Source organism: Lepidochelys olivacea (assembly GCF_965140295.1).
Source record: "Lepidochelys olivacea isolate rLepOli2 genome assembly, chromosome: 10".
Taxonomy (NCBI): domain Eukaryota; kingdom Metazoa; phylum Chordata; order Testudines; family Cheloniidae; genus Lepidochelys; species Lepidochelys olivacea.
In genome coordinates this window covers 78,282,873-78,309,625 of record NC_140420.1, presented here as the reverse complement: position 1 = coordinate 78,309,625, position 26,753 = coordinate 78,282,873, and the positions used below count along the sequence as shown (strand labels likewise).

The 26,753-nt window shown below is 41.5% G+C and overlaps 2 protein-coding genes and 1 long non-coding RNA gene across 6 annotated transcripts in view; 1 reads left to right on the top strand and 2 right to left on the bottom strand.

Annotated features, from left to right (window-relative positions):
* LOC311527821 (programmed cell death protein 7-like) overlaps positions 1-4,857 on the bottom strand; it is a 30,228-nt gene extending 25,371 nt beyond the window's left edge. The window contains exons 1-2 of the mRNA XM_084642197.1: positions 3,985-4,857; positions 1,060-1,198 (exon numbers count right to left, since the gene is read on the bottom strand). Of these exons, the coding sequence (XP_084498323.1) occupies positions 1,060-1,198; positions 3,985-4,824 (979 nt within the window). The 5' untranslated portion in view covers positions 4,825-4,857. The remainder of the gene's footprint in view (positions 1-1,059; positions 1,199-3,984) is intronic.
* Positions 3,380-22,263, top strand: LOC311527822. Of its 3 annotated transcripts, XR_014713458.1 has the most exons (4): positions 3,380-3,577; positions 9,944-10,051; positions 19,930-20,159; positions 21,775-22,263. It is a non-coding gene; the product is annotated as an uncharacterized lncRNA (long non-coding RNA). The 3 variants fall into 3 exon arrangements; XR_014713459.1 differs by lacking the exon at positions 3,380-3,577 and having other exon boundaries at positions 10,027-10,131; positions 21,778-22,263; XR_014713460.1 differs by lacking the exon at positions 3,380-3,577 and having other exon boundaries at positions 10,027-10,131.
* The window catches only part of CLPX (caseinolytic mitochondrial matrix peptidase chaperone subunit X), a 33,971-nt gene continuing 13,945 nt past the window's right edge, over positions 6,728-26,753 (bottom strand). The window contains exons 4-14 of one of the 2 annotated variants that reach the window (XM_084642194.1): positions 26,217-26,371; positions 25,492-25,651; positions 25,029-25,070; positions 23,452-23,628; positions 19,295-19,459; positions 18,864-18,952; positions 18,105-18,269; positions 16,901-17,200; positions 14,795-14,887; positions 14,415-14,521; positions 6,728-10,020 (exon numbers count right to left, since the gene is read on the bottom strand). In XM_084642194.1, the coding sequence (XP_084498320.1) occupies positions 9,930-10,020; positions 14,415-14,521; positions 14,795-14,887; positions 16,901-17,200; positions 18,105-18,269; positions 18,864-18,952; positions 19,295-19,459; positions 23,452-23,628; positions 25,029-25,070; positions 25,492-25,651; positions 26,217-26,371 (1,544 nt within the window). In that variant the 3' untranslated portion in view covers positions 6,728-9,929. The remainder of the gene's footprint in view (positions 10,021-14,414; positions 14,522-14,794; positions 14,888-16,900; positions 17,201-18,104; positions 18,270-18,863; positions 18,953-19,294; positions 19,460-23,451; positions 23,629-25,028; positions 25,071-25,491; positions 25,652-26,216; positions 26,372-26,753) is intronic. The other variant, XM_084642195.1, reaches the window with a different exon arrangement.

Here is a 26,753-nt window from a genome sequence, read left to right as displayed (position 1 = left end):
GCAAGTCATTAAGAAAGTCTCACCAACTGAACCTGTTAAATAAAGCATTTGGAATAAATGCAGGAAACCTATTGAAGTTACTAATTTGGCAGAGTCAGGAGCAAGTAAAAAGACACTGGTGCTACTGGAGAAGTCCTTATCAAAATACCTTCGGAAAACCCACTAAAGGCCTGATCCTGGGATTTGCTGAATCAGGTCTCCAAGAGCTTATTGTTCTTAGAAATATCTATTCTGCTGAAATATCCTGAGAGCAGAACAGTTTTACCCAAACAGTAAAGAGGAAAGAAAAAGACCCAAAACCAAAAAAAATACCTTGCGACCCAAGGCCCTGATCCTACAAACACTCACGCACATGTTTAGCTTTACTAGAATGAGAAGTCCCACTGATCTGTGATTTCAATTAAAATCCATGGGACTACTCACAGCAGTAAAGTTAAGCATAAAGTTGCCTTATGGGGACCTCTGCAAATAAAACCCCCAAGTGACCACCTGGGTATTGTCTACGCTGCAATTAAAAACCCACGGCGGGGCCATGTCACCTGACTCAGGCTTGTGGGGCTTGGGCTGGAGCCTAGGTCCTAGGATCATGGGAGGTGGAACAGTCCCAGCTCGTGGACACCATAATTAAACAACCCCATAGCCCGCCAGCTGCGGGTTTTTAATTGCAGTGCAGACATACCCTTTATTTACGAAGTGAGGGCACCAATTCATCTTATAGGCTATTTGAAGTCTCCATAAACTTAACAGAAGTTTTAGAGCTTGGAAGGCACCATTATCATATCCCATTTTTAGTAGAGAGTTTGTATTACACAGATAATTACACAGGGCAAGCTTTTGCCAGCCTTACTCATGTTGCGTAAGCCTTTAATCCATAACAATGAAATAGGGGTAATCATGAAGAACGGAACTACCTAATGCAAGAATGGAAAATTCTCAATATTATGGAGTTTTGCAAAATTAAGACATTTGCTAGCTATATTTGAATCCCTATATAATATTTGTCTAAAAATATTTTATTTCTTGTATTTCTGCATAGATCACAAAGTGCCAATAATTTACCTTTTCTTCCTGCTGCCTCTTTTCTCAGTTTTCGAAGCTTTTCTAAAGCACGCAGGATGTCCACCATTCTCTTTGTGTCTGCCTGTTTTTTCCTTACTTCAGATAAGACACTGTCTGCTGCAGCTTTAAGTTCACATTCCTGTGAACAGAAGAATGTACAGAGAAAACATGAAATTACATACATGGGCAAGAATTAAAAAGAAAGCTCATATAGAATAAAGGGAAAAATAAGTGAAAACAATATTCCAATGATGGAGATGAAGTAAATCAGTCACCTGCCTATTGTGTCACTTTTAATGGAAAGAAATAAAACAGGGCAAAGAAGCCTAAAAAATTGGAGAGCAGCAGAGTAACACCAAAGCAATGGTATCAGAGGCTGCTGGTAAATTCATAAACCGTAATAAATTCTGTCCTCAGATCATCAAAATGATAGATAATGTATGTAGATTAAACAAAACTGGGATCCAAGTCCCATGGTAGGATGCACTATGGGGTAATCAACTATTTTTTGTCAAGATCCAAATGTCTTGGTGAACAAACTCCAGATTCCAAAGAAAATAATATAAAAATAATAATAATAAATGATAGTAATAAGTAAATAAAAAATTTCCTGGTCCATTCAAAAGCATCTGGTGGTCCGGATTTGGCACCCAGGGTTGATGTACTAGTTTGTAAGTAGAGCACAAGGTTAAATGTATAGGGTCAGATCTTGAAACTTACACTGCATGCTTTGTAGCATTCTAGTAACACAACACAACTGTATAGTGAGTGGATCTGGTATCCTAAGTAACTCCTTGGTGGCATAGAGTTAACATTGTGGCTCTTATGACACCCCTCTTCAGGCCCCTAATGCAGGATAAATCTTTTGCTTTAAGAAAAAAAATTATATAAATAAAATGGAGAGCTAAAAAAATGGGAAACACTTTTCCAAACTGCTTACAGTGAGAATTATGCTATGGAAATGAATGGAGCTTTCAGTTGGTCAACAACAGTATTGCCAAGCCCAAGTTTTCAGAAAATCATGGCGTTAAAAAATAATTCACTCTAGGTTCTTCTTCTTTGCCTTCTGGTTTCTAAAGCCTGATATATTAAAATTTAGCCTTACCCAGCTACATCACTCAGGGGTGTGAAACATTCACATCCCTGCATGCTAGTTAAGCTGACCTAACCCCCAGTGTAGACATGGCTCAGTCAGTGAGAGAATTCTTCTGCCAACCTAGCTACTGCCATTTGGAGAGGTGATTAACTACAACGGTGGAAAAACCCTTTCCATTGTGTAGGAAGCATCTAGAGTATGGCGCTACAGCTACACAGCCGAGCTGCTGTAGTGCAGACACGTCCTGAGCATCTAGAGGATACTCGGGTCACATTCTCAAGCTTTTCTCTGCAAGCACAAGGGCTAGAAATGTACTTTAAAAAAAAAATTTGAAAGCAAGGATTTTCACATAATCCCTTGACTCCAGGAAGTGGGGCTGTAAGAATGTTACTAAATTTCTTGCAAAATTTCTTGCAAAACTTGCAAAAAAAAAAAGAGAATTATAATTCCTGGTTTTAGAGTAGCAGCCGTGTTAGTCTGTATTCGCAAAAAGAAAAGGAGTACTTGTGGCACCTTAGAGACTAACCAATTTATTTGAGCATAAGCTTTCATGAGCTATAGCTCACTTCATCGGATGCATATAATAATTCCTCACACTTCTTGGAACTTTCATTAAAGGAGGGCAAAGCATGGAAGCATACGAGCACGCCAGTGAGGTAGCTAAGGGATACAACAAGGATCAGTGCACTCTCCAATTTAGCCACTTGGTACATGGCAACACAATAGTTTAGGACAAAAAAGGAAGAACTGTGTGCAGGGAAAATTTTATGTAGACTGAATGCAATCAGCCATGTCAGGATTTGGCCAGAGCAGTGGAGTCAACGCCCACAATGGATCTTTAAGGCCTACCAATGGTCAGGACCATCTCAAAAAGCACAGCACCCCCACAGGTGCTGGAAGTTGGGGTGCTGCCGCACTCCCTGGTTTGAAGTAGTTTCGGAAAACACTTCAAACCAGGGGGTGCGGCAGCACCCTACCAGGGTTGCCAACCCTCCCGGTTTCACTGGGAGTCTCCCGGAATCGGGCTCTATCTCCTGGAGGCTACTGAAACCAAACCAGTAGATTTTAGGCTGCTGAAAGTCTGGCAGTGCAGCGGGACTAAGGCGGTCTCCCTGCTTTCTCTGGCCTGCTCCCGGAAGCGGCCAGCACATCCCTGCAGCCCCTATGGGGGGCCCCAGAAGGTCTCTGCGCACTGTCCCCGACCCAACCGCTGACTCTGCAGCTCCCACTGGCCAGGAACTGCAGCCAATGGGAGCTGCGGGGGCAGCGCCCGCAGGCAGGGGCACCACGTAGAACCCCTTGTCCCCCTCCCTGCCAGGGGCAGCAGGGACGTGCTGGCCTCTTCCAGGATCGGCATGGGGCCAGGGCAGGCAGGGAGCCCACCTTAGCCCCTCTGTGCCCACCAACCAGGAGCCATCCAAGGTAAGTGCCACCTGGCCGGAGCCTACACCCCTCACCCACTCCCGCAACCCAACACCAGCCGTGAGCCCCATCCCAGAGCCAGTACCCCAAACCCTCTCCTGCACCCAAACTCCCCCTCCCCCCCGAGAGCCTGAATCTCACACACCACCCCTGCACCTCAACCCCAGCCCGGTGAAAGTGAGTGAGAGGTGGGGGTGGACAGAGCGAGAGGGGATGGAGTGAGCGGGTCTCAGAGAAGGGGTGGGCAAGGGGGCGGGGCATGGGCGTTTGGGTTTCTCCGCAACAGTTGGCAACCCTATAGACAGGGTTTATAGGTTGGCTCAATGGCTCGAATGGCTCCAGCACCCCTGAGCACCCCTCCATGACAGCCCCAGGCAGTGGTACGGGGGGAGGGGGGGACGCAGTACCCGGGTCTTCTCCTCCACCTCCTGGACACACTTGGCTCGCCACTGGTCGATCCTGGCCTCCCTTTCCGCCGCCCGGGCCGCCTCCTCCTCCCGCGCCGCCTCGGCCTCCTGCTTCCTCTTGTGGAGGCGCAGCCGCCGCTTCCGCGCCTTCTCCGCCTTGCGCCGCAGCTCGCCCAGGTAGCCGGGCTCCCGCAGGGGCCGCACCCGCTCCTGCAGCTCGCTCAGCAGGGCGCGGGCCCGGGCCTGGGCCTGGGCCCAGCCCGCCTCGTCCCCGGCGGCCTCCTGCTGCCGCATGGTGCGGCACAGGCCGGCGAGCTGGGCCACCGGCCGCAGGGCCCCCGCCGCCAGCTGCCGGGCCTGGCTGAGGCTCGGGGCGCCCGGCGAGGGCGGGGGGAAGCCGCGGGGCCGGGGCCTCCTCTGGGCCAGGAACTGGGCCAGCCAGAGCTCATCGCGCTGCCTCAGGGCGGCCTCCCCCTCGGCCGCCTCCCCCCGCGGCTCGGCGCTGCCCTCGCCCCACGGCGGCGGCGGGCGCGGCGGCCAGGCCGGCGGCCCCGGGAACAGGAGCCGCGGGGCCGCCTCCCGGCCGAGCGGAGCCGGGCCACAGGCGCCCCCGGGGGCGGGGAAGTAGGGGCCGCTGCCCCCCGCGGGGCGGTGGGCGGGGGGCAGCTCGGGGGCCCCCGGCGGGGGCGGCAGGAAGGGCGGCGGGGGCTGGGCTCCGGGGAAGGGGCCCGCGGCGGGGGAAGGCGCGAACAGCCCCCCCGGCGGGGGGAAGCAGCGGTACTGGGGGGGGGGCGGCGGCCCCGCAAAGCGGGCGGCGAAGGGCAGCGGCGGCTGAGCCATGAGGGACCCGGCTCTCCCGTGGCCCCGGCGCGAGCGCTTCCGGCAGGGCTGCGCCGCTCACAGCGCCCCCCGGCGGCGGGGAGGAGCCAGCACCGGGGCCGCCCCAGAAGCGGTCGGGGAAGGGTTGATGGATATGGACGCCGGGGGGGGGCGGTGCCCAGCCTATGAATATTTATGAAGGGGAGGGGTCTGAGCAGAGCCCTGAGTTTAGATGGGGGGAAAGGTGAGAGGGGCGATGCAGGTGGAGGAAGGAGAAGGGTCTGGGCAAGGGCTGTGAATACATAGATTAGGGAACCTAGAAATACGTGTGAAGGGAGAGGTGTGTAAAGGGCGGATGAATGGGCACCACTCACCCTAACCTCTTCCCCCATCCGCTCCCTTCAGCCAGTGACAGCCGAAAGCAACTGCGACAACAAAGTCATTTCTGAAACCGGGGCCCAGCCTTTCCTAACTCACCGCTACTGCTGCAGCCTGCTAGAGGCGGTCCCACATTGCAGAGAGCGCAGCGCGGAATGGGCGTGATCCCTTCCCACAACCCAATGAGACCTTGTGCTTTAACAGCAGCTCCTACTGTATTACAGGACACCTTAAACCTATCCACATCACAAGCCTCTATCTTCCTCAGCACTAGAGCTGCTCCTTATAGATGCTGGGAAGTTAGACATCGAGTTGAGCAACCAAGACCCTGCATTGCTCCAAGAGATCTGCTCTACCACACCCATAATGAGGCAAATGAAATCACATTTTCTTGCCACCCTTCTACCCCTAACGTTGTCACTCAAGCAGACACAGGGTCAGTTATTGCAAACGAGCAGAGAATGATCCTGTAGCCTGTGCACTCTGGCACCTACCAGTCAAGCACCTACCACCTCACGCAATCAGCCCTGGAGTAAGTGTAAGACTCTACCAAGTTCACTGCTGTGACAAACATGTCATGGACCATGAAATCAGGCCTCCCCCGTGAAATCTAACTCCTGGAAGGGAGAAGGGGTAGGGTTAGGGGCACCCCATCTGAGGGGCTACTATCATGGCCCTGGCTCCAGCTGCTAGTCTGGGGAGGTATAGGACTTACTCTTCCTATGCACAGCCATGCTCACAGGCACATCAGAGCCACCTTCCTGAACCTACCCCACTTACAGGAAGCTCTTGGGCTAGACAGCAGCCCCAGAGCTTCCTGCAGCCGCAGGAGGGTGCCAGAGGTGGAGGTAAGTCTGATCTCCCCTGTGCAGCTGGGAGCACCCTGCAGCTGGGGGAGGTACCCAGAGGTCGGTCTGATCTCCTGCAGAGAACCACAGTGTAGGCAAAGAGCAAAGCTCAGCTGGGACTAGCAGCTAGGAGTCTCTAGTTGTGGTGCTCCCAGCAGCACAGGGGAAGACCAGACCCACATTTACCTCCTGGAACCTCTTGCAACTGCCAGAGGCTCCAGTGCTGCTGCCTTCAGTACAGAAGTGAAGGTGGCAATCCTGCCCCCCACACACAACCGCTTTGCAACCCTCCTCCCTCATGACTCTCTTTTGCATCAGGACCCCCAGGTTACACCACCAATGAGTTTTCAGATGTAAACATCTGAAAACATGTAATTGACTAATTTCCAACTCCTATGGCTATTAAATTGACCAGAATGGACTGTGAATTTGGTAGGGGCCCAAGTATATGGCATTGCCTTAATTGACTCCACCTTGGAGTTGGCCAACTAGAATCACAATGGTCAAGTGGGGCTACATAGCTGGCCTCAATACATATGCAATGCCAGCTGCTTGAGTGCAAATTCTCTTCCCCTGACCTAACAGAGTGCAATGATCAGACTATTGCATGTGCACAGATGCAGCAGGCAACAGTAGAACGTCACAAGAAGGAGCAGAATTAATGCACAACAGAAGTAATTACAAAACATTATGTAGTATTTGACTGTTACAAGACATTTAATATAGCCAAGTCAGAAAAATACACGTGTTGACACGATTCGCTACTAGTATGGCCTTGTTTGCTTCAGAGAAGTGATCAAAAACTTGTTATAGTGTACCAGTCTACTCCCAGCTGCTTCAATATGTTCATTCTAGCCAAACTAGCAGTTGAAGAACTGCTCTGCTGTAGGTTTGCCTGGCCCAGCCACACTCCTGCTATTCTAAATCCTTTCAGCTGCAGAGTATGGATATCTATTCCATTCCCATAAACCCCATCCCCAGCTCAGTGTCCAGGAGCAGTGAAGCTGTGATTGCACAGACAGTACTAAATGAAACAGTGAGGTGAGGGTCTAATTGAACCTTTTCAGTTTCTCGATCCACAACAGTGCAGAACCGATTTGCTTTAATTTGAAACGTTTTTGAAGCCTGCTGAAAGTCTTCTCCAGCTGGTTCCTAGAATTTCCCCTCACGCATTTGTGTCCCCAGAGTAATGAACAAATAGTCAAATTTGTAAAACTCTTTGCAAAAAGCCAAATCCAACCTCTTCTCCTAGACCTTTGGTGGGGTCCATTATGCAACACATTCCATCACAGTGCAAGGAATTGACACAGATAACTGCCACAACTGCTAATACAATGTACTTTCTCAATGGAGATGTATACACATGTAAAACTCTTCTTCCCTCTTTCCATCACAAATATTGGTTTGATGCGTTTCAAAAAAAAAAGCAGCACTGATCTTCACTTATACCGTCATTCTAGCCTTTTTATTGCTATTCTGGACACAGCATTTCATTTAAGTCTGACATTTCTCTTGGCTCTGTAGTATCCGAAGAGATAATAGAGCAAGCATTTCAGTAAGGCAATTACTGACTGTAACTGACTATACAGAAGGCAGCTCTAAAAAGGCTCACTCCCCACTATATCAACTTGAGAACAAGATTTCAAATGAGCATGAAGATGCAAGAGGGTGGCCCTTAAGAACCTATTATAATTAGGTAACTTTTTAATTAAACAGTTAGTAGAAGCAGCATTTACCTGGCAATAATAATGGGGATAACCGAAGGCAATTTATATTAAACAGATTTCATTTTCCCAAGTTACAGCTACTTTGCTTTTTTATTGTACTTTTGTTATATGTACCTTTAAATTTTAAGACTATGAAAATAGTTGTGATTAGCTTGCATAACTCCCAAAGAACCATTATTCTACTACATAGATTCAAAATTGTCTAAAAATATGTAAGTGGACTCACAACTGTGAAAGCTCAATATGTAAATACTGTATATAACTTAATTCAGCTTTTTAATAAGGATCCTGAACTCAAAACATTTCCCAGAATGCGTAATCATTTATGTGCCATTACTTAAGTCTCATATTTCATCTACCGAAATCTGTAATTCATGAATATTTGCTTTGTTTTATTCAAATGCCAAACCTATTTTTGAAGTACAAATTGTAGTTCTACTGCATTTGTTTAAACACATTTCTTGATTACACATTAAACTAAGTTGTTTAATTATTTTCACTAAAACATTTCTCAATCATTTAAAAAAAGAATTAACAGAATTAAAATTTGAATTTTCATTCTACAAAAAGGAAAATGAGGTTAAAGTTACCAAAACTGTCAGATAAGTCTATATTATAATCTACCATTGCTTCTCCTGGAAGTATCCTGAACCCTGAGAGCAGCCTTTCCTGAACCATTACTGGGTAGTTTAACTAGAAGAAAAACAGAAATTGCAACAGAAATTCTGTTGCATCTGATTAAATCTCTATTTATTGTGTCCCATTCTATACAACCATGTATGTATTACCTGACTGACTTAAACCATGTTAATTCTGAACTACGAGTGAAGAAATGAAGGCGTGGGCCAATAGAACAGTACCTGTTCTGATCTAAAACATTCACTGTATTTCTAGCCTAAAAACAGTAGGGGTGTTTTAATTAAATTAACTAGCTTGACTCAAAACTTAACAAAAAAGTCAGTATAACTTAGAGCCACATATTACTAGGAAGAACAAAACAGCGAAGTTGTCAGCATAGATTTTAATTTCTGAAATAATCAAAAAGATACAAGTCCCTTAGTGTTTTACAAATGTTTTCCTAAAGGATCAATTTAATTAGAGTGTAAAACAAAGTTAGGGCTTTTTTTGCTTTGCTGAAAGTCTAAAACCAAGAAAAAAAACCACAAGATGCAGCATTTAAGCATGTAACTTAAAAAAAAAGCACTGTCACGTGAACAGTCTCTACTGATTACATCAAAAATACTGTACATTCACTTTACTTTCTTTCAACTCTTAATGTTATAAGAAGATAGGTGGGCAAATATCTGGCATCAAAAAACTGATGCATGATATCATGTTCCAATACTTTAAACAAAATGTACTATATAGAACATTAATATTTAAATTTTTAGGCCATTTAAAAAGTTTAAATGCACATGGTCTACTACTTCCTGTAAATTGTTTCCTTCCAAAAGAAATTCAGACTTCTGGTTCCACTTGCTTTCACAGTATTCTAAAGGATCCATTAAAACGTACATGTGATGCTAAGGTAAGTAAATAATGATATGACATTTGGTACTGCAGCCAATTATTGTAACAAGTTAGTGTTACATTTGAGCAAAGCTGCATTAAAAAGTAATAAAACATCTGATTTTTTTCAAAATCTAGTTTCTAGGGAATTTTTCATGACAAATGTAACAAGTCTCTCCAGCATCCATCTGGGTTCCAAATGGACATAAATCTAACACTGACATTTACAGTGAATGAACTTAACCCGAATGAAATATATGCAAAATTAAGTTTGCTTATCCTCTATTTTATATTAAACTTGTTTTCCCATTTGTAGAGTAACATTATTGTAAAATGTAACTATTTGCGACACCTGCATCGTTTAAGCAACACTGTCTTTGCTTTCTAGAATTGTTTGTTAAAGCACATTTATTTAAAAACTGAACAAAACGTAATGTACAATTTATATTTGAACGTTATGCTACTGAAGTCCATATAATGTCCACTGAATAAATCAAATGTGATGTTACAATACATGATCTGATTTTTTAAAAAAATATTTTAACTTTTTTGACCATGTATTATATCCAGGATAGATCCAATGCCTTCAGTATCAGACTGTAATGCCAGATAATGATCTTAAAAATAACCAAACACACTATATGCAGGAGAACATTGACACTATTTAATTGTTTGCAGCATCTGCTTGACGAGGCCAGCCTTCCTCTTCAACTCCTGAGTCATACTCTTCTTCAGAAGTATCTTTAGTCGGAGCCCTACAATTTAAAAAAAAACAAAACAAAACAGGTATTCCAGAAAGCATCGTTTCAAGTTGGATATGACATGTGTGCTGCTTTAAATACTGGTCTCAAATGTCTCTTGGGAAGGTAATTCACTGATTAAACCTTATTTACTTTCTTGAAAAGGAAAAATTATTTACATTCTTTATCACAAATTAAATGATCAGAAATAAACAGGGTAAAGTTTAACTTTCCAATAAACACTGCAGGCTCCCAGTTATTTTGCAGTGCACTTCCTAACACTTAGCGCAAGTATTACTGAAGATAACACTTCGCGCTTCAACAACCCCCTCTCTACCTGCAGACTGAGCTCCTCAGAATTAAGCCCGAATACTGATTTGATAAATAATAGTATTGTCTCCTATGATGTTTTTGGGAATCTGTCTACGTACAACTTATGACTGCCGGTTGATGATATGAAATACTTTAATGTGTTCAGCAGAGGTCTCCAAACTTTTTGCTGGCATGACACCACTTCAGTGAAATATTTCCTCATGGGACTCCAGACAGCATGGAGGATGCCATTTTGAAGAGCATGACCTCACACATGCTCATGCATGCAAGGTCATGCTGTGTGAAGCAAAATGGCATCCTCTGCATACTAGGGATTTCTGCGCCCCATCAGCTGATAGCGCAACTTCAAATCCCACAGTTCAGGAACTGCTGGTGTAGTGAGTCAGCCACCAGTTGGCAGGTGCTGTGTCATGTACCTTCTAGCTCAGGGATGGTGCTGAGTTGTTAAATTGTAATGGGTTGCCTATTCAGGCGGGAACCCATTGGGACAATAGGCTGGCTGGAGCTCAGAGGAACAGTTCCCTGAACTTCTCTGCAGGGAGGGGAAGGTGGAAAAATCACCAAACGAGACAAAGGGGCAGGGGTGAAAAGCAGGGGTTTAAAAAGGATTCTCATAGAACCAAGGGAAAGGCTTTTGGACAAAGCATTGGACAGGAGAGAGGGGCATGCCTTTGTAACAGGGAGCTGTTTTACTGCTGGATCTACTGAGGATGGAGGAAGCTAGCTGCATTAGAGGGGGCAGGCAGAGAGACAGACACTCCATGATTTTGAGAAGCCATGTGCAGAAGAATACTGGGCACCCCAGAAACTTTGTCCTGAGACCAGAGAATGCTCTAGAGCGGTGAGGAAACTGAAACAGGGGACAGCATACAGGTTATAATGTCTAGATGTGTGTCTCTCATTCTACCCAAGTAAAAAGTAATTGTGTTTAGAAACCCTTATAAAGCCTGGGAGAGTGTCTGTTTTTTCTCACATGTCCCTGAAGAGGTGACCTGTAAAACCACAGTACCTTCCAGGTGGAACTCTGGAGAAGAATGTGCTTAAGCCATTGTGGAAAAGTTAAATGAATTCTTCACTGCACAGGATGTGAAGGATATTCCCACACCTGACACATTCTTTTTAGGGAGTGTGAAATCTGAGGAACTATCCCAAATTAAGGTGTTAATAGTTAATAATAAATTGATAAGTTAAACAGTAATATGTCACCAGGACCACATAGTATTCACCCAAGAATTCTGAAGGAACTCAAATATGAAATTGTAGGACTAACAACTGTGGTATGTAGCCTTTTACTTAAATCAGCTTCTGTATCAGATGACTGGAAGGACAGCTAATGTGATGCCAATTTTTAAGAAAGGCCCCAGAGATGATCCTGGCAATTACAGGCCAATAAGCCTGACTTCAGTACCAGGCAAATTGGTTGAAACTAGAGAATCACAGGGTTAGAAGGGACTGCAAGGGTCATCTAGTCTAACTCCCTGCCAAGATGCAGGATTTATTGTGTCTAAATCATCCAAGATAGATGGCTATCCAGCCTCCTTTCGAAAGCCTCCAGCAAAGGAGCTTTCACAACCTCCCTAGGCAGTCTGTTCTGTTGTCCTACTGTTCTTACAGTTAGGAAGGTTTTTTCTAGGATTTAATCTAAAGTAGTAAAGAACAATTATCAGACACATAGATGAACACAATTTGTTGGGGAAGAGTCAACGCTCCTTTTATAAAAGAAAATCATACCTCACCAATCTATTAGAATTCTTAGAAGGGGTCAACAAACATGTGGACAAGAGTAATGCCGTGGATACAGTGAACTTGGACTTTCAGAAAGCCTTTGACAAGGTCCCTCACCAAAGGCTCTTAAGCAAAGTAAGCAGTCATGGGATGAGAGGGAAGGTCCTCTCATGGATCAGTAACTGGTTAAAAGATAGGAAACAAAGGGTAGGAATAAATGGTCAGTTTTTAGAGTGGAGAAAGGTAAATAGCAGGGTCCCCAGAGATCTGTACTGGGGCTAGTGCTGTTCAACATATTCATAAATGACCTGGAAAAAGGGGTAAACAGTGAGGTGACAAAGTTTGCAGATGATACAAAATTACTCAAGACTTAAGTACAAAGCAGACTGTGAAGAATTACAAAGGGATCTCACAAAACTGGATGATTGGGCAACAAAATAGCAGATGAAATTTAATGTTGATGTTGGAAAGTTACACATACTGCAAAACATAATCCCAACTACACATATAAAATGATGGGGTCTAAATTAGCTATTACCACTCAAGAAAGATCTTGGAATAATCGTGGCTACCATAATGTGCAAACATCTGCTCAATATGCAGCGGCAGTCAAAAAAGCTAACCTAAGTGGTTAGGAACCATTAGGAAAGGGATAGATAATAAGACAGTAAATATCATAATGCCACTATATAAATCCATGGTATGCCTATACCTGAACACTGCATGCAGTTCTGGCTGTACTAAAAAATGGAAAAATACAAAAAAGATGCATCAGAAAAGGAAAAAGTAGAGAGAAGGGCAACAAAAGTGATTACAGGTATGGAACAGCTTCCATCTGAGGAAAGATTAAGACAACTGGGACTATTTAGCTTGGAAAAGAAACAACTGAGATGGGATATGATAGAGGTTTATAAAATCATGACTGGTGTGGAGAAAGTGAATAAGGAAGTTTTATTTACCCCTTTACATAACACAAGAACCAGGAGTCACCCAATGAAATTAATAGGCATCAGTTTTAAAATAAAAAACAGGAAGTACTTCTTCACACAACATACAGTCAGACTGTGGAACTCATTGCTAGGGGATGTTGTGAAAGCTAAAACTATAACTGGTTTTAAAAAAATTAGATAAGTTCATGGAGGATAGGTCCATCAGTGGCTATTAGTCAAGATGGTCAGGGATGCAATCCAGTGCTCTGGGTGTCCATAAGCCTCCAACTGCTAGATGTTATGACTAGACGACAGGGATGGATCGTGTAATAATTGCCCTGTTCTGTTCATTCCCTCTGAAGCATCTGGCATTAGCTTCTATTGGAAGACGGGATACCGGGCCTAGGGCTACTTGGCCACATGGTCCCATTTCTAGTGCTTGTGCACAGGAAATGAGTCAAGAGGCCAAGGAGAGAAACAGTGCTGATGCCTACAGAGACCCTGGAAAGCTTAAGAACACATGGGTCCAGTGTGAAAGGCTGAGTACAGCAGCCTAAGTGTCCAGCCAGGGGGAACTCTACCAGTGCTGTATGTTACATCTCCAGTGCACAGAGAGGCTATGCAGCTTCCTAAACATCACACAAGGAATCTTGCCAGAAACAGGAACCCCGACTCCCAGTCCTATATGTTAAAACACAAAACTGTCTCTCCCCTCTCCACATCATCTGCTATTTATTTAGATTGGGAAAAAAAAAATCCAAGATCTAATAAAACCATTAAATCCCAGCAGAATTAAAGTAGTAATTTCAACAGGAACTCAGCCAACCAGACATCTACCTGCAGGAACACCTTTTTATCCCATTCCCTTCATCCCTGTGGCAAGCATACCCTCTGCCATCTCAAAAATATTATCAGACAGATGTATTTGGCAACATGCCTAGATCATCAAATTCAGCTATTTCCAACCAAGGAAGGGAGAGCAAGCTCCAGTGTCCTGGGGCCCTCACAGAGCACAGAATTTTTTTCTTTTCAGCAAATATGACACTACCATTCACTGAAATAGCCTTAGTGATATATTCATAATTTACTCATCATGCACTTTTTCCCCTCTGTTTCTAAAGAAACACACACTGGGAAGAGTTAAAAACAGAATGTAATACATTTAGATTTAATACGTAACAACAGTAATAAAAAAAATCCAAAATCACTAGTACAGAACATGCATTAAGTGCCCTATATCTACCAACTATGTATGATATCCACAAAGTCGGAAGATTATTTTTGGAACAGGTATGTGTGTAGAACTTTATTTTATTTAAAAAAACAAAAACAAAACATTTGTATGGGGCACGGATGACCGACAGGTATTAGGACAACTGTCTAGACTATTAGTCTGGTTTGGAATTGCAATTCCTATGTTACCTAATGTATCCTGGTTCTTTTTTGCCATCCACAACTTCTTTGTCAACCTCCACACACACAATGTCAGAATTGGGTACTTCAAACATGGGCTCCAGCAATAACTTTTCCTATGAGTAAAGAGAAGAAGTAAAAAAAGAACGTATACAATGCTTTGCACAAAAGTAGTTCTGAAAGTCACTTCATAATAGTGGATACCGTACTGGAAGAAATCTGACTAGCTATTGTCATTAGGAAGACATTTACTTTGTAGATCTTAATATCCCACCTAGAGATCCTTTTTTAGCATAAGTTGTCTTGGCAAGAAGAATACTTACATTCAAAATACATTATCTACACCTACTGAGGCCGGTAATACCCCCTTAAAAAGGCTGCATACTTACCATTATAGATCGAAGACCTCTTGCACCAGTCTTTCTGTCTAGCGCCAGTCTGGCTATAGCCTTCAATGCATCCTCAGTCACAGTCAATTCACACTACATACATAAGAATACATTACACTTTGTTAAATATTTCATTTGTAACTTTCCTAAATCCACGGTTTACCCATCTTTCATTTAACAATAAATACATTTTGCAAAATAATTTGATAAAAATATTATTAAATAGCTAGTTCATTAAGTAGCACTTCTAATTTGTCTTTTGGAAATTTTACCCAAACAACGTATTCACTATAGAACAGACGTTAACAGAAGCTCTTTAATGATTTTGTCATCTTCTGCTCTTGCACCTCCCACCTTTCAGGGGTTTTTTTTGTTTTTTTTTTAAGTTTTCTTTTGGACAGGTTCTTTGAACTGTGCAAGTAAAGCAACAGGAAAACCACAACTATATACATACTAATGCTAGTGTGTATTAAAAAAACATGGGACAAATCTGCACCTAATTTAGAGGGCTGACTTATGAATGGAATAAATTATGGTTTGCAGATAATTTTCAGTTTGTTTGTATTATAGATAAAAAAAATCTTCAGTTATCTGCTTTTCAGTTGCAATTACAGTATGTTTTCTCCTACCATTTCAATATGGCTGCATATTGAGACTAGGATGCATTCAACACAAAGCAATAATGATGAATAATGGGTTATGAAGGCCATTTGCTTAGTTCTGCACCGGTGTATTTACTACTGGCCTCTTGTCTACACTACAGATCCAAACACTTGTAACAGAACCATTGAATTTAAGTACAAACCAGTTAAAATGTTTCCCTAGAAGCCATTTAATTTTAAGACAATTACTTTAAGTTTTGCCTTGCAACCACACACCAGTGCTGTCCTAAAACATTTCCATTGCAAAGCCCTCTGCCCATTCAGGGAGATTTCGCAAGACCACTTGTGCATGCTTGGACTGTAGTGGAAGGACGAGTTGAACTGTTTCAACTTGTCTTCATCCACAGTGGCACTAAACTGGTTCAGACTGAACCAATTAAGTTGTAACTAGTTATTAAATCTTCTGAAAGAATCTGGTCTAAAAAGTGTGGGAAGAACATTGGAGGCTTCTATGGGTGTGAACAGTGTTCTACAAATGCTGCAGGAGCATCAAACAATGTAAAATTTTCTAGTATAGATCAGGCTCTTGAATTAGGCACTAACAGGTTATAATACATGTTAAAAAAAGGCCAGATTATTATTTTTTCCATAGTACCAATACACCAGGTGCTTTATAGAGACAGGTATGAAGACAATGTCCCTGCAAAGGGTTTACAATCTAACTAGACAACAAACAAATGTGGGGATGGGGAGTGAAGGAAATAAGCTACTATAAAGGCAAGCTGATTTAGTGAAATTTAGCACGTGCCTTGGAACTTTTGCAGTTTCTAGAAAGAATTTCAAGCATCTCATACTTTAACACTTCTGAGGGGAAGACTACGATTAAAAGGCCTATTTCCGAGAAAGCAAATAGTGGAGGCATAGCAGCTTAGGAGAAAACCCATTTCCCAAGCCATAAGCTACTCAAATCAAAGTAGCTTTGAAACCTGTTTCCAAAATAGAACACAAAAATATCTAGCTAATGGAATAATGCTAGTAATTCCATTATATCTTTAGTGAGACCAGGCAATGTTTTCCTACACTGAAGACAGATATTCTGAAAATTCAGCAATTTTACAAGAAATTACAGCATACACGGTTGGCCAAATTCGATATAGTGCTCTTAAGATATTGAAAAGAAAGAATACATTTGTACACATTTCTCATAGTTTTTTGATTACTTAAGAGAAGCCCAATAAATGTAATAAGATCTTGCTAATCTCTTTATCCCTGAAAATTTCCAAGCACTGGCAACTAATGTAGTCACTGAGGCAATGAATAGGGATTCTCCCAATGAGTGGAGATTTATGCAACTTCCATTACTTACCATGCTTTGATAAGATGAGTTTATTTTCTTTAGTCATAAAGCAGACAGTATATCTTTATACTGAAAAAGCCTTAACATGAATTCCATAACAAGGATACCAAAAGGATGTCAATTAGTAAGACAAAAAAAAAATCTAACCTTGTCCATGCTGAATAATGCCTGGTATTGAGGAACCACAGCATTTCGTGGCTCAGTAAGAATTCGTACAAGTGTTTTCTCATCCAGGCTATGCAGGGGAACCACCACAGGTAAACGTCCCACAAATTCTGGAATCATGCCAAATTCAATAAGATCTCTGGCTTCCACATGCCGCAACAAGCGATCTTTTTCTTCACTATCTTGCTGTGTATTGGACTCCGCACTTATGTTAGCGAGGTCAGCTGCTGCAGCAGCCCTTCTGCCTTTCCCCAAATTAGATGGCGTGCCAAAACCAAGATACTGCAAAATAAACACTGCATGTTCATGAAAGAGCTACAGTTACATGCTTGCTTTATATAAATTTGGTTGCATATGCATATTAAAATACACCAATGACAGCACTAAAACGGAAATGACCAATCAGCTTTAATTACAAATTAAATGTTTCAAGAATGTATGTATAAAGAGCTTTAATTTTAATGTTGTATGAATCAACAGAAACCTGTTGTAACATTTAGTTCTCTCAGCAAGGCACTAACAAATAGTGACTACTGACAGGGCATGAAAGAATTATATATACTTTTCACAAATTAAAATATGATTACATTACATACCTCGTACTAAGTAGCTATGGGATACGAGTACCCTCTAACAATAAAAAGTACTCTTCCAAAGTGAAACAGATGAACCTCTGATAAAAAAACTACACCAAAAAGCTTTACAAATACCCAGCAAGCTGGGGTAAAAACTTTAGACATCTGCTGGAAATAGAAAACTGACCCAATAATATAGCTCTACATAGGCTTATTATGTCATCCAAAAAAGAGCAGTTGTGTGTCTCCAACTGCTGATAAATAAGGGGAATTAAATATAATATTAAATATAAAGAGTGTGTGTGCGCGTGTGTGTGTGAGAGAGAGCGAGAGTTTCCAATCCTTGCTCTCTGCTTCAAGCTTTCTGCGCATCATATCATACATTTTAAGGAAATGTGATGGTAGGACACCTCCCCAGTGGAATGGTTCACATAGGTACCCCATTTTTAAAAATTAAGGGACGTTACAACACCTTCACAACTAACTTTTTAGCACTAGAATTCAGTTTTCTAGGTGCAGTTAGAGGGTTTTAAAAATACATTAGCAAAAGAGCCACTATACATTCTTTCAATACAGCTAAAAAGAGCTATTCTAAAACTATGTGTTCTCACCTTTTCATTTTTCCTCCTGCTGATGATTCTGTCAAGACCATTAAAGGCACCAGAAGCTACGAAGAGGACATTTGTTGTATCAACCTGAACCGTTTCTCCACGTAACTTACGGGAATTTTTTTCTGGAACATTTACTATTGTACCTTCTAGTAACTTTAACAAGCCCTAAGTAAAAACAGAGACGTAAAAGCAGTAAATAAAGAATCCACATTATAGCTTTAGAACAGAATGCACATCAAATCCTGTAAACCTACTCACACCTGATTCAATGAGACTGACCACCTGATTATGACAAGCAGGACTTGGCCCACAGGTCTCGAGTACTTGAGAATTTTATCAAAGGCCACATCAACAGTCAGGGGCAGAGATGGGAACTAAACCTAGATTGCTCATCTTCTACATGCCACCTCCCATATGAGAAGAATTGTTTCTAAAAATGTTTTTCAAATTTCTCCATGAGACATCGGTGATGAAGGGTTTTGGAGAAAGTGAAAAAACTGCACGTCATGTTTTTTAGTTTATGTAACTTGATACTTGAAAGCAGATAAGGATGATTTCTAATAAAACAATTCCACTGAGGGTTTTTGGGGAGGTGGACAGGAGAATGGGGGATAAGGGGCTTTTGATTAACCCTAGAATTTAATGAAATATGAATCTATACACATACAATATCTGCAACATAACAAGACAATATCAGAGACTTCATGTACTTTAACGATTTGATTTACAAGGCTGACATCAAAATAACTGCATACTTACTTGTTGGACGCCTTCTCCTCCTACATCCCGTAACTGATGAATGCCTGGCACACTGCCAATCTTATCTACTTCATCCAGAAAAACAATTCCTAAAAGCAGAAGGAACATATTTAGAGAAGATTATATTTCTCTTACAAATAGCATCTATGCACAGAGAAGAGTGCCATCTTAAAAAGAAGAGATTACTATAGCAATGTTACAGAATGCTTCATGTTACATAAGCAACTTGCTGTATAAAGGAATAACTTGTTATACCTGTTCATAATAGTAAATTAATTTTAAAAATTCTTATTAATCAATCAAATAAGAGTCAAGTATACGTACCAAGAATGCTAAATTATTAAAATGATTCTTGACACCAACTTACAGAATTTAATTGGGTCATGCATATTTTGCGGACAAACATCAGAGAACACATAGTTCAAGTTTACCTTGTTGAGCTTTTTCAACGCTGTAGTTGGCATCTTGCAGTAGTTTTGCAATAACAGATTCAATATCTTCACCTACATAGCCAGCTTGAGTCAAGGTAGTACAATCACAGATAGCAAAAGGTACATCAAGGCATTTAGCTAGAGTCTGAGCCAGCAGGGTTTTACCTAAAAATTAAAAAAAAAAACAAAAAAAAAAACCCCTACTACTTGTTCTGTAATATTAATAATTTACTTCTGTGGCAGTACAGAAGACCAAAAACATTTTTCCTCAATGAACATAACTAGTGTGGTATTCTTTATCATCAGACAGCTAAATTGAAGCCAAAATGTTCATATATTCATTCAACAAAAGTTTTCTGGGTCAGCTAGCTTTATCAAACAATGTATGCTGTCATCTTTTGATTCTGCCAAGTTGCATACATTTTAATGACAATCTATTACTTTGCTCAGGATTGCTATGATACATACACTACAGTTAACACAAGTTTGTGTGTTTAAATATTGGAACAGCGTGCCATATAAATGAAATGTTAAGTTATTGACATTCATCTGTTAACTTTCAGGGCACTGTGCAAACCTCATTTGTTTATTCAGTGACATATTTTAAAAACTGAAATATAATTTTTCCTTTTTAGACCCAACAACAGCTGTGGCTTAGAAGGTGAAATGGCATCTTTTTCTAACCAGGACGTATCATCTTGAGCTTACCATGAGAAGTCTGCAAACTATGAACACATTTTTTTCTAGCTACATGACAGTTATATTTTTAACATGGTTTTAATGACGGATTAAGGGGAGAAAACTGAGTAATGAAGGAAGATTCAGTAACAGCCTTCTTCTCCCTTCCCAGCAACGCTAAGCACAGGTGGGTACAGGACCACTGAGTCATAAAATACCATGCATCAATTGCAGCTGCCATTTAGGGGTACGAATCACAGAGACTGTCTTCGCAGCTGCATTTTGTTGTTTAAAAGATTTTTTCAATTACAGCTATGCACATGGGCACTATTTTTCCTCTAGTGTTAGAGTGAATTAAAATCAAAAGAGCGATGCCTTAAAATGAGTGAACCAAAAAGGTAACAAGCAGGAAGTCAGTTCCCTATGGAGTGACTGACATGCATGTCTATTACTCACACTAAGGACTTGACAACACTTAAAATGCTGCACCATTGCAACTGCGCTGTTGTAGCACTTCAGTGCAGACACCACCTAAACTGACGGGAAGCGTTCTCCTGTCAACGTAGGTAATCCGCCTCCTCAAGAGATGGTAGCTAGGTCAATGGGAGAATTTTAGTGCTGTTCTACACTGGGGGTTAGGTTACTATAGCTGCGTCTAGCGTTCCCTCTAATTTTTCCCAACCATGTATAGAATTAATTTTGTTACGGGCACCAATATGGAGATGATGTATGACACGTGACCGTCACATTGGTGCCCATAACAAAATTCATGTGGTGGGCGTAGTGCCAAAGGGTTCGGAGCATGGGAAGGGGCTCAGGACTCGGATAGAGGGTTGGAGTGCAGGAGTGTGAGGGCTCCAGCTGGGGATGCGGACTCTGGCGTGGGGCCGGGGATGAGGGGTTAAGGGCCGGGGCTCTGGCTGGGGGTGTGGGCTCGGGGGTGAGGCCAGGGATGAGGGGCTCAAGGCTGGAGCAGAGGGTGGGGGTGGGAGAGAGAGGGCTCCAGCTAGGGGTGCGGGCTCTGGGGTGGGGCTGGGGATGAGGGACTTGTGGTGCAGGAGGGTGCTCTGGCGGGGAGACAGGACTCCCCCCAGCTCTCTTCCCCCGCAGCAGCACCTGGGCTGGTGGGGGCGGGGGGGGGGGGGGAGAGGAGGCGCCTCTTCCCGCTGCAGCAGCTCCGGGGCTGGGGCCACAGGATAGGTGCCCCTCCCCCATCAGGTCTGGCGCCGGCTGGGTCCGGGCCGGGCCACCCCGCCCAACCCGTCCGCGGCAGGTCCGGGCCGGGCCAGGTGGGGCCGGGGATGCGCCGCTACCCCCGCCAGTCCCCAGGCGGGTTCCTTGAGCACTTGCTCAGCACTAAATAGGCTGCTGCATGGCCGTGCAGCTTACGGGGAACTTAGGTTGCATCTCTCAGGGCTGTGGATTTTTCACACCCCTGAGAGACATAGCTATATTGAAGTAAGTTCCCAGCATTTACCAGGCCTAAGTCACTACATTCATCAATAACCTGCTCCTAAGAGGTGGGAACATCTACACAATACAACCGGACTGCACTGGGTATTCCACATCTCTGAAGATCAGGTTCCAAGTAGACACATTAATAAATATGGTTATGACATGCAAAATAAAGCACCTACAACAAATTGGGTTTAAAGAACTGATTTTCTGAGCACATAGAATTTCCTGATACTGAATTTCATCCACGCAGAGTGCGCTTTGATTTTTTTCTTCCCTACCTGATTCCAGACTATTCTATTTCCACGCTATCAATCTTTATAGTAACTGTTGTTTTTCACTTCTAGTAGCCGAGGTATGATTCCTATAATGGATTCTAGCAAGGTATTTATATGATCGTTCTGGAAAACTGCCTGAAGCGTGCAGTACAATTGACTTTTGACCAAGATGAGCCACTCTCATTCCACAGTACGGAGGTACCTGTGGGTAACACCAGATGGTCACCTGTCTTCTTGGATTTGAAGACCTTTGAAAATATGATTTGCAGGCACCATTATCAGGATATAAAAACTGTGCATTGTACTTTTGTCTTGTAGTCCAATGATTACACTCAACATTGTCCTGTGCTTGAAAGAAATCATCAAAATGTATGCATTTGAAGTATGGCAGAGAGCAAACTGGATCAGACAGGTAGCTGGAAAGGAGGGAGGTGTAATATAAGCTGGCAGTACCCAGGTCTGAAGTGCAGAATTAAATGCTAACTTTATTCCATGGAGGAAAAGTTAATTTCAATCTGTTTTTAAGTGAACTTCAACATGCAGCATGTTTCAATATAGATTTCTTGTCGTTTAGGATAAGAACATACTATACAGCGAAGACTGGAGTTTAGCATTTCTACTTCCTGCTGTTTTTCCTGTTATTAACCAGCTGCAAAAAAGAGCCACCGGAGACTGAAATTTCTTAAAACAGGACCTCAAAATCTGTCCTCGGTCTGGTTCTAGTCAATATCTTCAAAAATTATTTGGATAATGGCATAGAGAGTATACTTATAAAGTTTAGGAACAATACCAAGATAGGAGGGGTAACAAGTGCTTTGGATGACCAGATTAGAATTTGAAATGATCCTGACAAGCTGGAGAAATGGTCTGAAATAAATAGGATAAAATTCAATAAGGACAAATGCAAAGTATTATATTTAGAAAGGCATAATCAACTGCATAAATATAAAATGGGAAATGACTGCCTAGGAAGGTGTACTGCAGAAAAGGATCTGGAGCTTATAGTGGATGACAAACTAAATGAGTCAACAATGTAATACTGTTGCAAAAAAAGCCAACATCATGCAGGCATATATTAGCAGAAGTGTTGTCAGCAAGACACAAGAAGTAATTATTTCATTCTACTCAGCACTGAAAAGGCCTCAGCTGGAGCACTGTGTCCAGTTCTGGGCACCATACTTCAGGAAAGATGTGGACAAATTGGAGAAAGTCCAAAGAAGAGCAACAATAATGATTAAAGGTCTAGAAAACGTAACCTATGAGGAAAGATTGAAAAAAATGCATCTGTTTAGTGTGGAGAAGAGAAGATTGAGGGTGGGGACATAATAGTCTTCAAGTATGTCAAAGGTTGCTATAAAGACGAGAGTGAAAAATTGTTCTCCTTATCCACCTAGGACAGGACAAGAAGTAATGGGCTTAAATTGCAGCAAGGGAGATTTACGTTAGACATTAGGAAAAACTTCCTCACTGTAAGGGTGTTTAAGCACTGAAGCGAACTTCCTTAGGAGGCTGCGGAATCTCCACCATTGGAGGTTAGACAAATACCTGTCAGGGATGATCTAGACAACATTAAATCCCGCCTCAGAACAGGGGACTGAACTATATGACCTATCGAGGCTCCTTCCAGTCCTACATTTCTATGATTCTATGCCATGGTTTTATTCACTCAACTGGTAACATAATAAAAATATTTTTATCTTCTGTTCCCAAAGTACTCAAAATCTAGGGAAGTGTTAAGTTACATACCTGACCCAGTTGGTCCAAGCAGCAAAATATTACTTTTTTCAAGCTTTATGTCGTCATGGGTTGAATCTAGTACTTCGCCTCCTCGTTTCTCCTGAGGCATCTGCTGGTTCACTTGTTGCTGCATTGATGCTCCTAAAGCATTACCATGGGGACTTATTCCCGCAATCTGCAGAAGTTCTGAAATTAACAATAAAAGCATTGTTTGAGAACCAGGTTTAACCTGAACTGGCAGAATCTGACACTACTGTTGAGCACGTAATTAAAATTTTAACTGATGGTTCTTGTAATCTTTCAGTAGTTTGTTCTGTGAGCCAGTAATCCTACCTAAGAAAGTACTGCAGTCTACAGACAGGATTGCAACAAACACAGTTAGCATAAACACCAAAAAAAGAGGAACTGCATTCACATACTGTATGTTTCCATAAGCAGATTTTTACATATTTGAGAAGATATTTCAAACAGAAATAGGAATTGTATAGTGACTTATCTAAAGCATTCTAGTATATTAAACAAGTGCATGCAAAATTCCTAGTCCACACACAAAGCAAGTTACCAAGTATTTTCTCCTATACATAGATATATAAAAACAAAAGGCACTTAGATACCATAATGCTGGCAAAAGTATAAGAACTTATATAAAACTGGCAAACTACTAATATACACAAAAACAATGTACAGTTCTACTCTAAAAATTGACTATATAAAAATAACTCCTAACAGATCTGTGACCCGTGAATATTTAGTGGTAAATTAAGGTCTTTATTTTTTAAACACTCCTTTATTCGTTAGTACTGCAGTGTCAACAGAAAGATGGGAGTGTGAACTGGATTCTATTCCTTTTCGTCCATCAGCAGAATTTTAACTAGTTCCAATTGCAAGGCAGAAATCTGTACTTGAAAGAAAATGGAATTGACCAGGTGTAACTAGGATTATAAATTGGTCTGCAGAAGCCTTATTACAGATGATGGATGGTGCATGAGGCAAGAAGAACCCAGTCTGAAAGTCAGCTTGCAGTTAGAAAAAATACTTTAACTTGTGAGCCGAGCAAATGTGACCAGGTGTCAATGAGACAAACATGGAACAGCACAATGCCATTTTGACAGTTACTTTTCAGAGTACAACTATGTTGTAGCAAATATATTAACATAGCATTGAAGGATTAATACTATACAAAAGTTGGCATGAGGCATTACCTACTAGGCAGTGATTCACATTTCCCTTTGCCTTAGACATTTGGCATCAGATAGAAATTCAAGGAAAATATACTGCCAATATCTCAGACTGAGTAAATAAGTCTAAACTTTCACTCTTTTTAATCAAGGTTAATTCTTGGTACAAATACTTATTTAGAAACTTGTGGGTTAACACTTTACCTGCCTTCCATGTAGAATTATATACAAGGTCAAATCCTGTCCGCCTCAGTCACAAATGCTCTTTGAAGTCAATGGACTACTTGTCTGAATAAAAGTAAGCAGGATTTGGCCCATAATTTCAACCAAGCCACCACTAAACTACTGTTCGGATGTTAATTTCAAGAGTAAATATTGCAGAGGAGGACATGAGGAGAGTTCACTTACTTGTAAATCTGTACTCATCCTCCCGTCTTCTTATTTCTAATTCTAAGAGAGAGAGGATGAAAACAGTAATATAAAAATATATATATATATTTGCTCCACCTCTTGCCCTCTTCTGAATACATTTCATGGTGTAATCAACGTCTTACAAACAAGAAATCCCCATGTTAGCTTTTATTTGTCAGATCTAAGAGCTCCCTATTTGGGACTACTTAGTCATCTAGTTTTTGAAAATGTTTGCTTTTATCTAGCATTTATGTCTATATATCCAACAAAATCATTTAAGGAGCCAATAATATATTCTTCATGCAGGTATCACATGCCACTGAATTCATCCCAAGTTTTACATGTACAATAACTGCTTGCATTTATTATAGCACCATATATGGCAATATTGCATGAGTACAGGAAAAAAGTCCACAGAGACAATATACTTTATCAGAAAAATATGAAACATTCTACAAACCTCTTGGTGTTAAAGAAGTCTGCTTTTCAACTTCTGCTTGCTGTCTCAGATTAGCTGGGATATTGTTGTATATTCTTTTGTAATGATTGTACACAGCAACTGAAAGCACCTTCTTGGCAAAACACTGACCAACAACATACTTGTCGAGGTAGTTGTAAATCTAAAAAATAAAATTAACTTAATAAATAAATAAAAATAATTATATTTCTAAGCCACCCATGCACCATCAAAGCATTACAGGGTGCCAGAGGTACAAAATTAACACAGAAGACAGATATCTAAAACTGAACAAAACCTGAGTTTAAGAGACATCAAATTCTGAAATTCTAATGCATAAAAGGAGCTGAACTCCAAGGCTTTTGGAGCACAATGTGCATGGCCCATAAATGGAGGCTATACTAACTGACCTAAACAGATTTGATTTTTAAATTTTGTTTCATGGTCTGTGATATAAACTAATAAAGGTCATGGAACTAAGTATTAACTATCCAATACATAAATACAACCAAAGATTATGAAACTAACAAATTTTTCCTTCAATAAAATACTTCACTATGTCCTATAGAATACAAGCAGAAAATCTTTAAATCTGGGAGAACTAATTTATCATTTCTTGGATTTATGTCCCAATTGAACATTTTAATTTTAAAAATCTGTATCAAAGTTTAACATTCAAATATGCTATAATGCAGATAAGCAAACTGCAGTGAAATTAAGAACCATACTTTTTTCGGTGGAGGAGGTGGCTTTTGTTGGAATGCCAATTTCACAGCTTCTGCTGCTGATTCAGGCTCTTTAATGATGCTCTTCTTTGAGTCTGCCTCTGACAGCACAACAAAAAAATGGTGACATTTTTCACACTTCACAAAACGGGTGGAAGCTATAAAAAAAAGTAAAACAAAGTGGTAAGAGACTGTTTAGACATTCATTCAACTTTCTACTTTCATGCTACACAGAACATAAACACCTGTAATAAATTTCAGAGTAGCAGCTGTGTTAGTCTGTATTCGCAAAAAGAAAAGGAGTACTTGTGGCACCTTCGAGACTAACAAATTTATTTGAGCATAAACTTTCCTGAGCTACAGCTCACCTCATCGGATGCATTTGGTGGAAAATACAGTGGGACATTCTGTTAATTCCCTCCTCTGCCTCCAAGTATATTTTAAGTTGGGATAACATCAAATCTAGAGACAATATTAGTAAATACTCTGCATTTACACAGCACTTTTCATCTGTTCACCTCAAAAGCTTTACAAAGCATT